The sequence below is a fragment of the Xiphophorus hellerii genome, chromosome 20 (genome assembly GCF_003331165.1).
Source record: "Xiphophorus hellerii strain 12219 chromosome 20, Xiphophorus_hellerii-4.1, whole genome shotgun sequence".
Taxonomy (NCBI): domain Eukaryota; kingdom Metazoa; phylum Chordata; class Actinopteri; order Cyprinodontiformes; family Poeciliidae; genus Xiphophorus; species Xiphophorus hellerii.
In genome coordinates this window covers 13,650,812-13,664,440 of record NC_045691.1, presented here as the reverse complement: position 1 = coordinate 13,664,440, position 13,629 = coordinate 13,650,812, and the positions used below count along the sequence as shown (strand labels likewise).

The window sequence follows — 13,629 nt, the reverse complement described above, 5'->3', positions numbered from 1 at the left end:
TCTTAAATCTCTAAAAACCCATTTGTCGGCGCTGATTTCCTTAATTTTGGGAGATCGGTGATCGACCGATACTTACATATGAAGCCGATCTTATCCAATGATCTTAACTACCTTGGCAAAACTCTGAAAATCCATGTCTGTCCTCTTCTGCTCTGCCTTTAGAAAGGTTTGACTGACAGGCTGGTTCACCAGGTCATGACTGGACGTAAACACTTAAAAATAGTCAACCCCTGTTGCCAACTCAGCCACTTTCTTGCTATAATTAGCGACATTTCAGCCAAAAGAAGCTGCGGTAAAACGATTAATTATAAAGAAAAACAAACTCCACCAAGGAGATGAGAAAATTTCGTATGTGTGTAGACAGTGTACATGTGAACACTGTCTACATGTGAACACTGTCTACATGTGAACACTGACATTTTCAGTCTGCGCCGATATAGCCACATAATTGCTTTGATATCAATGGACCTCTTCTTGTGTTTTACTATCTTTATATTCCAATAAGCTATTTAAAAATAGTTGAATCTGTCCAAACAAGTTAATCTCCTGCCACCATGTTTAATTCTTAGAAGGTCGTCGTCGTTTTGACACAATCTGATTGGCTGACAGGTTTTAGGTTTGCGCTACACTGCCCCCTATGGGATTTGTGTAGGTTCATATCGATTAAAACTTCTGAAACCGGTCCTGTGTGTACAATATTATTTTTTTTAAATATGTAGCGGAAATATTAGTTTTTATAAAAACAATTCACTGAGGGATAAAATGATATGAGTTTGGTTGCATGTAAAAGCTGCAACAGTGAAAAAGTCCAGAAGAATCAAGTCATTTTCAGGGTGTTCACTGATTGTGAACACAGACCTCAAGTCCCAATAAATTACATAAAACTTTGTGGTTGTGAGATGACAAAAAGTGAAAAGGTTTAAGGTTCAACTAAACATCACCACTACTTTCCAGTTTAAAATGTGTGCAGCCACAGAGTGGGTTTGAGCACATGTTGTGCCCAGTAGCTTCTTGCCCCTGTGACTAGCGGCTTGTTCCTGTGATGCTGACATTTCAGAATAAACTTCCCCCTCCCACATGTTCAGATGTACTCTGGCTGTGAAGTAAAACAGAAGCAGCCCTTATTTGCCAATGGGAGAGTTTTTTTGTTTACTTTGAGTCACTTTTACCAACATCGAGGTTCAAAATATGACCCAAAGAAGCAAAAATGTTGTCTTAATATGGTCTTCACATATTAGTGCACTGATTTAGTTACAATGCATGAGTAATTCTTAACACTAGGGTGTGATAGTTTTTAAATGACACACTCAAACCTCATGTTGCTCAGAGATGAAAATGCAGCTTTTGTTTTCCAGCCATCTTATTAGGCTGCAGCAGTAAAAACCTTAAATACCAAAATGTGATTCTGTGTTTCTATTACTCCATATACATAACGAGGGAAGATGATTGCAGAGAAGATTTATTATTCAGAAACTACGTTCAGATCCTGCTCATGTGGAAGGCAGCTGAAGATTTCCTAAAGGAGTAAAATGCCTTTTCATCAGCAGTAGCAGCAGCACAGCGGAGCTCTCAACTAGCACTGATGAGATTCTAGTTCATTTCTCTGGCGTCTTTCTGAAAATTTTCCCCTTTTGTTTCTCAGAAGTTCAGCCCCCAGTGATGGGACGATTACAGTTCGGCTGCAAGGACTTATAAAGCGAAACTCCGTCACTTAAAATCAGAAACAGAGCACTCAAAAAATACGCTGTGAATCAATCCATCATCGCAAACATGTTCAACAACCTTGGCCTTTTAGACACAAAACTACAGCGTGTGAGGTGGGATCTCAAAAACACATAAGTGTCAGCAAGTATAGGTGGTTGTGGTTTCCTGTGAAGGGCAGCTCCTGTATTATACATATAGACCCCGCTGAGCTTCAGGGCTCCTCGTCCCACAGTAAGGAAGTTAAAAGCAGAAGTTTGCAAAGACATAGCAGCCAAATGACACAGCTGGAGAGGGCAACAAACACTAAGAGGCTGGAAGTGAGTCAATGTGATTTCCTTAGTTTTGCAAAACACGGCGTAAACATATGCTAAACGTTCCTTATGTTGTTCTAAAACTGGTGTTAAATGCTGCGCGTCTCCACAGTGCTGCAACTCTTGCTTCACTTCCACAAAAGCGGAGGTCACATGTCCTCCAGCTTTAATTCACATGAACAAAGAAAAGGGGAACTGTGAGGCAAGACAGGATTTATGTCTCAAAGTTTAGAGCTAACTCATACTCCAGTGCATTTACAACACCTGATGCACTTTATGTTTAGTTCCCCGTCTGAAAACAACAACAAACAAACAAAAGTACATGGAGGACGTCTGGCAGAGACAGACAATGTTGCTCTAGAAATGTAAATGTAGCCAGTTTTGCCTCTCAGATTTTGATCCCTTTAAAATCCAGAAATGATACTTCAGCCTACAGGGAAAAAAGAGGCTCTGGGGTTTCTTTTTGGAGAGAAATGTTGAAAGTTGAAATTAGCCAAACGATACACATCAGGGGTCTCCTCAAGGTTTTGGTTTCTTCTAGATGAAGATAATTTCTGGAAAAAAGGGAAAACATAGTGTGAGACACATTTGCACCCCAATGACTGAATATGAATTAAAAGTCTAAGAATAAATCTTGTTCCTTTCACATTGCATGACCTAAAACTGGAAGAATATGCAATTATGTTTTGCTTTGGGCCAAATCAGAAGTGTCTACATAGATTTTGTCTGGTGAAAGATTTCTATTAAAGGTGCACCGATTGCAGTTTTCTGGTTGATCGCTGATTATCAATCTTTAAAAAGCCTGACCTGCTGTTTTCCAATTTTTGCTGACACCAATTTTATTTTTTGTCTGAAATGTTGCTAAATATAGCAAGAAAGACACTGAGTTGGTAACAGTGGGGTGACTAATGTTAACTGGTGGGCCGGTCTATCAGTCAAACCTCTCTCACAGGAGGAAACAAAAGAGGACAGTGGTTGATTTTTAGACATTTGTTGCTGTAGATAATATCAGGGGATAAGATCGGCTTCACGTTTAAGTATCGGCCAACCACCGGTCTCCCAAAATTAAGGAAATCGTCTGGCTGATAAATTGGTGCACCACTAATTTCTACGTTACAGGTTTTGGATCAGTTTTCCTGTTTTTGTTGAAAGTCACCTGGTATTTCAGAGTTCAAGATGTCCTGCAACGTAGCAATGGGCTCAGAGAACTAGAGCCACAGCATTACAGGTCCTCCACCATGCCCAACACACGACATCCACTGTTAAAGTCAAACCAGCCTCAGTGCCAGTTGCTGAAAAGCTAATATTAACCTCATCTGATAAAAGTGCACTGCAGGTAATCAAGCTCCACATGTTTACATTTGTGGTGGTAGGAGAGAAGTAACTGTTTTCATACTTTATAAAGCAAAGTGTCTGATGGTTGTTAAGGTGACTCGGTGATCAAAGAAGCTACTATTTGCTGAGTTCTCTAGAAGCATGATTTTCACCTCCCTTAACATGCTGCTCACTGTGTGAGATGCCAAGATAAATATGACTCCTCGTGTAGCCTGGTGGGCAGTGGCCAAAAGAAATGGGCCTCTGTGTCACGGTGTATTTATATCCCAGTGGAACAGGAAGCCACGGATTATTTATTAGTTTTAAAAGTTCCAAGAAGTTCAAGAAAAACAGAATAAATTAAACAGACCCTTCTGATATATTCACTTTGAAAAGGTTGTTGACAAACGTATGTAATTCTGCTACTGGTGATTTATTCCTCAACATTAGATTTCCTTCCCCACTGAATAGATGTACTCTAATGACAGATTATAGTGTGCAATCAAGCTACTGAAATAAAAGATGAGTTTATTTTTCTCAGTCTTTCGCAAGGTTGCAGACGAATGTTGCTCAGACTCTACAGTTACTGGTGGTCTGACAGAAGTTAATCACTATCAAACTGATGATCTGGTGTTTTCCTGTTGCCTGAATACAATAGCAGGCTTTCTCAGTCTTACCTCCAGTTGCTGGCTCAGGGGGCCATCAGCGTTCTTCGTCTTAATGCTGCTCCGCAGGTCAAGGCTTCTGGCCGAAGGCAGGATGTTCTGACCTGCATTTGACCATCCTGAGAGGCAGTGCTGCACAAGGACAAGTAGATTAATGGCAGCAGGACCAAGGAGGCACATTCAAATGGCCTCTTTACTTTACTTAAAGTGATCTCTTTTTTTGCATCCTCAGCAGAAGCTGGATGAGTTATGTAAAGGCTTATGAGACATCTTTTATGTTGAGAACAGCAAGCAATTGGTCATCCTTGAATAAAGGAATAAGATAGTGCTATTCAGCTAATCACCGCAGGAACACATAAGCATTTTATACAGTTTTAAAAATAGTATTTTATGTGACATTAGAGGTGTTTATTAACAATAATTAGCAAAGAGGAAAACCTACACACTGTCTGACATATAGCCTCTGTATATCGGTCGCCTTCTCTACTACTATGCAACACGCTACCCACCAAAAATAATTTTTTTCAACATGACAAGTGAGCTACATATTGTGCTACATATTTTCAACGATTAAATCTGAATTTGCCATTTATATTACAATTAATTCACACAAACAGTCTTGATATCTACTGTAAATATACCCTGCAGAAGTCAACAGGACAAACAAGAAACCTCTCAACTCTCTGTAGTTGATGGACATAAAGTTTTACTGCAGCACAACATGAACAACAGCCTAAATTGAACAATGATGGCAATGAGGAACGTTCAGGTTGTTTAATACAAAAACAAAGAAGAAAAAAAATTTTCAAATTAAATATCGGCACAAATATAAACCGATTCCGTGAGTTTTTTATGTTAATTAACAACTTTAAAAATGTTTTAAAATGTGAATATTTAAGATGATCTCAAACTGGAAGATAAATCTGTTCTCAGTTCAAACCTGAGAAGAAGGAGAAGTAGATAAAAAATAATTACTGATTAGTTTTTTTGTTTTAAATATTTGAAATGCTGTTAAACTGGTGCCGTTTTCACTCCATGCTGTTGTTGCTAGGTAACCAAAGAGTGAGTGAGTTAATGCCACCAACCCTAGTTTAGCTGGCCGTGAGAGTTTGAGAGGATAATGCCTTTCCTCTGCCTACATCTCCCAGAATGCTGTGCGGTTATAGATTGGAGTTCAGTGAATATTCTGAATGTATCATCTACTGATATTGACCACGTGTATTGCTGTATAAAATGTAAATTGACTTATTGTCCAGCCCTAATAAGGAATGTAAAAAATTCAAAGTTTGAATGGTTAAAAGCAACATTTTTGAGACAGATCTAGAGGAGAAACTGAAGAAAACTACAAATGAAGGATCCATTGAGAATAAAACAAAAAGGTCAGACTCAGACAGAAGCAGCATTATTTGTTTCCAACTCACTGATGGTAATCCCAAACTGTCTGAAGGATCAAAGCTGCTTCGCCGATGAGCTTTGTACTTGTAAGATGGCAGGATGTTGGCGCGAGGAAGGCTGACCCTTTAAAAAAACAAAAACAGAATACAAGGAAGTAAAGATTTATCTCCAGGCGACAGAAATACATACACTGAAAAGCACACAAACACTCTGACACAGAATAAAAAATATGATCCAAAATAACAGCATGAAATGGCTTCAACTATAGTAGAAACTCAAGATTTTTAGGTGAAAAAAAACAGTCTGATAATACAGAGATGTAAAAAAATGTTTTCCAGTTTTCATGTAAAAATAAAATACTTTTCCAAAACTTATAAGTGTTCTAAATTTCTTTTTAACATGTAAATACAAAAAAGGTTGAAATAAGTTTACTGCAAAGTGTTAAACAGAGGTCAATTTAAATCCACAAACCAAGAGGGAGAAAGACAGACAGATAAGGAATGGGAATAAAGTCTGAAAATATTTTTTAAAAATCCTCCATGCCCTGTTTAAATTTTGCATTCATATCCAGATCTTGAAAATACTTTTATCTAGATTCCAGGCTGTAATGCTGTCCGTTATATGACGTTGAGCGATGCAGTAACAAATGATATATGATTATGAAACTAAGAGAAATTTCCCCCAACATAAAAAGTCCTGCTGCTGCCAAATCTTCTTAATATAAACGTCTTTTAATAAAAACTATCAGAAAATACAGGAGAATACATTGGCCAAGTGGGAAACCAGCTGAGAATAAAAATGGGACTGACTCAGAAGGATTCAGAATTTTCAGTTCTATTTCAAACAATACAAAATTGTACTATAATCAATCTGTACCATCAGTACTTTGTAAGAAAAATTAAATGTAAGGCAATACTATTTAAGCTAAAATAGTATTTTTATTGTACAGTTTTAGATTACAGACTTCAACTTTACCAAAGCCACAAATTTTACAACAACATATACAGTTCAGGGAAATGCAAACATGGTTTTTGAAGCAGAACGGTCTAAAAAAGCAAGTGAAAAATGAAAAAATAACACTGAGTCTGGTTTTCTTTCCAGGCAGCTGAATATTTCAAACATCTGAAAATGTTTTCCAGCAAGTAACAAATGTTTGGCAGTCTGTGGGCGGTTTCAGAATCAACCCTTGTATGCATAGCTGTCACAAAAGAGAACTACAATTTCATTTTCGGTGGGTGCTACTGGTACAGTATGTGTTGGTACAGTATGTGTTTATAAGACATTTCATTGGACTCCGGTTTGTCGCCCCCACAAGCTGCCACCTGCTGATCAACCATTGTAAGATCTCCAAATAATTTCTTAGATCACACAGTGCAAAAAAATCAGACACAAACATTTAAGATCTGAACAATATTTTACATGTCCTTCTACAGTCTAACACACACCTACTGTAGGTATTACCAGTAATACTGATTAAAAACTAAAAAAAAAGAAAAAAAAAAAAGAAGATTTTTCTGATTTTGAAGAACTTATTTTACGTTGAAAGGACAATTTGATTAATCGTTTTACCTTTCCAGGTACTAAATTGCTTTTGAAAACACTTCACCGGACGTCATTATTATTATACTGTGACTTACAATTTTTTATAAAGACAATATTTATTTTACAAATTAATTCAATTGTTTGTGTTGGAGTTTGTTTCTTTATATTTTGTAAGACTGACATGCAGTAGATGACAGGAACAGAGGCTGATATTGAAGTTCAGATGAGTACGGTGATATCAAAGTACGGTGACACTTTCATAGACAATGTCTATGAAAGTCTCTCTGAAAATCAGGGAAGTCCAGGATAGACAGAGATTAGGATGATCAAGTAGCTCAGGACTCTGGAGATGTCAAGGATTTATCACCTGACAGAGCTCAAAGATAAAAGAAAGCAAAATCTCAACTATCTAGAGGCTCAACAGTTAGTTATACTATCAAATTATTGGAATGAAGCATGTATAACACAGAGTTCACTGTCGGCTTTCACTTGACCTTTTTAGAGTCATCGATTATATTTTTGTGGTGGAAATGTTGGTAAAACCTACAGTTCAGTAGGGAACAGTAGGAAGGATCTGAAGGAATGAGAGCAAAGCACAGAATGAGGGAGAACTGGGATGGAGAGCTAAAAAGTTTTAAACCTATGGTGTTTTCACACCTCATAGCCCAGTAGACTCGGTTTGATTTGCGACCAAAATTGCAACCTTTGTTACATTTTCAGCTGCTGCTGTTCATTTTCACATTTCACTGTGTCAAACCCTTTGAAAACCTGTTCCCCTCCTCGCCCGTGGTGGCGCTGCACCAAGAATCACTGAAGAAAACAACATGAAAACCTTTGAAGAAGACATTAGCACAACTTCCGTCTTTACAAAATGTAAATAAAAATGGAGTGGCGTCAGATTTTAGTGGTGGTAGGATTTCTCTGTTTTCGGTGGTAAAATAAACTATGAGTCATTGTTTGCCTTGGTTGTATTTACCCAGAATGCCCTGGGCTTTAGTCCACTTCCTGCTATTGAGAGGTCTCCGGTCTGCTTACATATGGATTTGAACCGCAACGGAATTCACTTCAACCAAACCTAGATCTAGCTTTGTAGGAGAATCAGAGTTCGACTGCATATTCTCAGCTCTCCTAACAAACCAGACTTTCTAGATAAAAAAAACTAAAGATGAACCTCCTGGTTATTGCACCAAACATTAATTCCTGAACTCTTCCTGAGTCAAAACATTAACATTAATGTTTCTAAATGAATATGAACTTGTTTTCTTTGCATTATTTGAGGTCTGAAAGCACTGCATCTTTTTCATTATTTTGACCGTTTCTCATTTTCTGCAAATAAATACTAAATCTTTGCTTGGAATTTCAGACACATGCTGTCAGTAGTTCACAGAATAAAAGAACAAGGCGTAAGCGCATGATATTATCATTCCTGCATGAAAGGGTCAAGGGTCACATCCTCAGTACCTGATCAGAGCCGGTTCAGCGGCAGTGTGAGGGTGGGAAAATTTGTGTCTTTTGCACACTGGGCAGCATTCCTGAGAGTGAAGTGGGACAGGAAACAGCCTGCTGTTGATCCGGTAGGAGAATGTACCTAAAGAAAAGGAAAACACAAAGAGGGGGAAGTGTTGGACAAATTGAGATAATCAAAACAATGAGGCCAATCTAATAAATAATCCATCTTACACTGATGAGTATCTATGTTTGCTTCTTCGCCGTCACCTGTCAGGAGTGGTCGGAATAGATGGCTTCCCTCTAAAGTCCTAAAATAAGCCAAGAAAGTGTCAAATGAAGAAGCTGCTGTTCAACAAAGATCCTTTGAAAAGTCTAATGTGAGCAACGCGGTGAGGAGACTCACTTTGCTGGTCCAGAGTGAACACACTCGTCTTCATTGACCGATCGAAACATGCTGAGATTATTGAAGAACTCATCAGAGCGTTCTAAGAAGGAGTCCTCGGTATCTAGAACTCCTTGTGAGAAAAAGAAGACAGCCGTCAGTCGTCTACTCAGGAATGAAAGGCAAACGTGTCTGATCACCCTTAATATTTTTCTCTCATCTGATTTCCAAAGAGCCACGGTTTCATTTTCAGTCCAGCATTTTTACCAAACCATGACAGCGTATTGTATGCGTTTTACAATTTAGGGATATTAAACAAGTAGGAAAAAACTACAGAAATATGAAGCATAAAACTATCTACAGAGGGAGGAAAGGATCTAGAAGCAATCTCTTTAACAAACAGGAGAAAAAAATCCTACAAAGACCTAAAACAGGACCTGAGAAAAGCATGATCTTTCAGTTCTAATTTCAGCAAAGACTTCAGCTGAAAGCAGCTTGGGAATCACATGGCTGCTTCGTCACATTCAATTCAAAAGAAATCCAAAGGAAATAAAAGAAATAGTGTTTTTGAACGAACGGAAGATCTAAATAAATGAATTCTTGACAAAATAGTGGGTTTGTCATAGACAAAACACTAGTTAATCTGTTTCAGTTTAGGAGGTTTTGGACATATAAATAAATCAGAGAGAAGTGGCTCAACAGACAGAGCATCAGATATAAACTTCAGACTTATGGTGTGCTGTATTTGTACTCAGAAGCCAAAATTTCAAAGATTCATCTGGGAAAATTAAAATGTAAAAGTTGGAATTTTATCCGAGAAAAACAGAGAATAAAGATTTAATATGGCTGCTGTGTTTCTAAAACGTAAGGAATGTCGCAAGAGTTTGTCTTCACTTGTCACAGTCTGAATCTCTTTGAACCAGAGGAACACTTGGTACCGTACAACCTCTATTTGTGAACATGTTGCAGCATGTTCAGTGAAACTGAAGAAACCAGACTAGATTGAACTTAGATGTGAGGTCGTTCCCAGATCCAAGTTTAACTTCTGAGATAAACGCAGTCAGTTTAATAGAAAAATACACAAAGAACAACATTTAAAAGACATTCAGAAATATTGCAGACCTATCACCCAAGACTCTGGCTCTTCGGAAGCAAATAGCAAATAAACAAGTGAAGAATAAAGACTTCAACATCGTGCTGTGTTCATGTCAACTGAATAAATGAGGCGCACACCTGCTATCCAGTCATATCCAAGCAAAGGCTGCACATGACGTCTGTCTGACGCAGGTTTGCTTTCAGATTCTTCTGACTGAAACCTGACTCGACTGTGTATCCCCTTCTGTAAAAAGAAAACACATGGCTGATTGCTTGGCATCATCATCTTTCAATTCAATTATTCAACATTTTATTTGCCTTTTCAGTAAAGTACAGTACATTAGTAGGTGGGTATTTACTCAGCAGCTAAACAAAACAAAGGAATTTGTATTTTTTCAATACAATGAACATGTAAGATGACATATTTATGAATACTTTTAGGATCTTTTTTTGAATAAATATGAAAAGGTTTTTACTGCAGCGGCAAATGCAAGAATCAGTCAATTTATAGAAACTATTTTCAATAACAACAATGAGACTGGAAATTCCAAGGAATGACTGAAATCTGAATTTTAAAAAAAATCCAACAAGTAAAATTCCCAAGTTGGGAATTCCAGTGAGATTTATCAACAATGACTTCCACATTTTAAATGACAGGTAACTTACCAAAAAAAAAAAAAATATATATACAAAACTCTCTGAATGAAAAAATACAAGGTCAGAATCATTAGTATACTGCAAACTGGTGGGTGGTGGTCAAATTTCAAACTCTTTATTTATATGTAGCAACATAAGTCATCTCCTAGCAGTTTACTCAACAGTCTAAAACATTAAAATACCATTCAGAACAGTCAGATCAGTAAATTGTACAGTAACAGTAAATAATCTATTTAAGGAAGCTGAAAGACTGCAACAAAAATAAGTTTAATTTTTGGCATTAAAATATACATCTTTTACATTTTTTTAGGTTTTCTCTTCAATTCTTATATTTTGTGCTAGTTGCTGAATTAACTAAGAAACAAACATGCAACTGTCCACCTTAAATAAACTAATAATACATTATTTGGAGAGAAGTGAAACGACGATGGGTTTCTTTATTTGTAATAGTTTGTCATTTCATTTCATTCATGATGTTTTTAAGTATCTCTTAGTTTTACTGTATAGAACAGAGGAAAATAAAAATAATGTGTGACTAAGCATTAATGCTGAAAAACAAGTGATGGGTTGCTCACACAGCTTTTAGTTTACAGGAACATCGATGCATCAAAGTAAATAGATACAACAGTGTTAGGCATATTGTATGAGACATTTTATAATCCAGTGACCACAGCAGCTAAAAAAAACACAACTAATAATAAACAACATATCAGAGAAAAAAAAAAAAATCAATAAAATGTACAGAATGTGGATATTAGCAGATCAATATTTTATTGTTTTTCTTTGCTGAGAAAAAAATCCAGCAGGTACAACTTTTAAACAGGAAATTAAAAAATTGTACTTGTACACCTTTATGTAGCGATATCCAGACATGATCAGATCACTCAGCACATATAATAAGGAGACGTATGTTGGACGTGGCAACGATTTATGTATTGTGAGGCAGCAACTGGGATTTAGGAAGAACTGTTGTTTATGTGCTTACCTTGACTCTATTGGGCCTAACTTGGGAAAACTGCATTCTCAGTGACCAGGGGTCTGGTAGTGTGGAATAGTCCTGAGGGCTTTGGTGGCTGTCTGACAGTGTTGTAGGTTCAGCAGGTACGCTGTGTTTGGGGGTCCCAAAAGAACTGGAGGACTTCCAATGGGAGTCTTTGTGTGTCTTTTGAGTATCTGAAAAAAAGACATGAAGTAAAACTTCAGGAATATTTAATCGTCATCAACATACCAGCTGATTTGTCTACTTTAGCTACACAAATGTCACAGGACAACACTATTTTAATATCTGAAACCTAATTCAAAGAGTTGACTGGAACATCACTCAACAGTATGTCACAATGAACTCTGCTTCACAATCATCTAAACGCTGCAGTTATCCCCCCTGCTTTTGCACCTTTTCTCCAACTACTGTTTTCCTTCCACTAAACTTTTCATGCAGCTTTCATGATTTGGAACAAGATTGCTGTAGGCTACCTTCCTTGTGAAAGGTGCTGGAGAAAATCTGCTGGGCAGCTTTCAGTCCAGGTGTCTTCCTCTTCATTATGCACTGAAATATCCTTCTTTAACTTTGTCTTGTGTAATTTTCTGACAACCCGAATTTGGCATTTTCATTGAAGTGAACAGAAAGTTTTTTTTAATATTTAATTGTTTGTAATGAATCCATATAATGTGTTTCACTAAATTACATTAACTTAGTAATTTTGCCTTTCGCGTTATAATCTTCAAACCTCAAGAACAGCTACATAAGCATGCAGATCTTTAGAAAATCGGTCTCCATACGCTTGTTTGTTTCCATCTTCTATAAAAAGTCATTCTGTGTTCAGCTAATACAAATGATTTAGAATAAGGAAAACAAATTATGGCTGTAATTCTGAATTCCAACTTTAGCCAATAGTCAGCATCAATAGGGCCATATTAACGGGATATTTACCAGTAAATCTGACTGAAGGTTTGGCCAGGGCTGCCCTTGCAGGACCTCGATGTCCCTCCGTCAGAGTTACCATAACTTCGGATTGCCTCCATTCCTCCTCCTCCTCTTCCTCTCTCCCCCTCTTGCGGCTCAAACTGCAGCCGCTCACCCGCTCTAGTTTCTCTCTTTGCTCCCTTAGCTGCTCCAACAAATATTTGTTACGCTCTCGCAGAACGTCTGTTAGATCTGTTGACATTTTCTAGAAAAAAAAATCTGCAAATCACAATCACCTTTAGCTATTAGTAAAGCACACAATCAACTACGGGTGAACGACGTTGTTGTGTTTTGAACGCGCAGACTCCACCACGTCCATAGCAACGCTTTGACAACAGCTATTTGATTGGCTGAGACACAAAATCTTTGTAACCGCCAAAAAGCTTTTTTTTTTTTTTTTAAAGCGACAGGCGCACATTTCGGTGAAACTGCACTAGAAGTTGGTGAACAACAGAGGGCGCCGCAAAGTCACTGCAACATATTCAAACTATGATCAGTGATTGGAGTTAGGTTTACAAAATACTTATTCTTCAGGAATTTATTTTGCTTATTTGAATAACTTTCTAGTGACATTAGATATAAATCCTCAAACACTGTTCTGATTTTACACATTAAGGTTATTAATTTATGTCAGAACCTAAATAATAATTACAAACGTCAGTTTGAAAGAACTGTTTTCTATTTCATACAAATTGATCTAAGAACAGTGCACATTGTTTAATGTATTATTGAAAGCTGTAAACATTCACCAAAAACTAGATTTATATATACAGCTGAAACCAGATACTTACACACATTCATTTTTAAATTTAAAATCAGTGTGTGAGAAAATGTAAGTACTTAAAAAAACATCAAATAAGAAGGCCTCCTTTCAATAATGAAAAATGGAAGTGATTTCTTGCCAACTTAAATTAGTTCAGTAGGTGAATCAGTTTGTTTCACAGAACAAAACAAATCATAGGCAACAAAAAACTAAATAAGATAACAAAAATGCTAGAATTCAAAGAGTAACTGAGAAAAGATAGTCAAAGGACCTTCAAAGGAAGAAGCCTCAAAATACTCCCAAGGAAACCATAATATAGGGATGAGAGGGTTCAATGATAAAACCAGAAGGACCAGCAGTCTATTTAATAATATCAACAAATCTTCTGG

At 37.1% G+C, this 13,629-nt stretch overlaps 1 protein-coding gene across 2 annotated transcripts; it reads right to left on the bottom strand.

Moving 5' to 3' along the window:
• Positions 1–1,441: 1,441 nt before the first annotated feature.
• On the bottom strand, positions 1,442–12,785 carry miip (migration and invasion inhibitory protein). Of its 2 annotated transcripts, none has more exons than XM_032550517.1 (9): positions 12,445–12,785; positions 11,500–11,687; positions 9,996–10,101; positions 8,784–8,895; positions 8,648–8,688; positions 8,393–8,519; positions 5,416–5,512; positions 4,007–4,126; positions 1,442–2,569 (listed from the first exon to the last, which is right to left on the bottom strand). In XM_032550517.1, the coding sequence occupies exons 1-9, from the start codon at positions 12,677–12,679 to the stop codon at positions 2,441–2,443; spliced, it is 1,155 nt and encodes a 384-aa protein (XP_032406408.1). In that variant the 5' UTR covers positions 12,680–12,785; the 3' UTR covers positions 1,442–2,440. The 2 variants fall into 2 exon arrangements, with proteins under 2 accessions (XP_032406408.1, XP_032406407.1); XM_032550516.1 differs by having other exon boundaries at positions 8,612–8,688; positions 12,445–12,783.
• Positions 12,786–13,629: the final 844 nt, after the last annotated feature.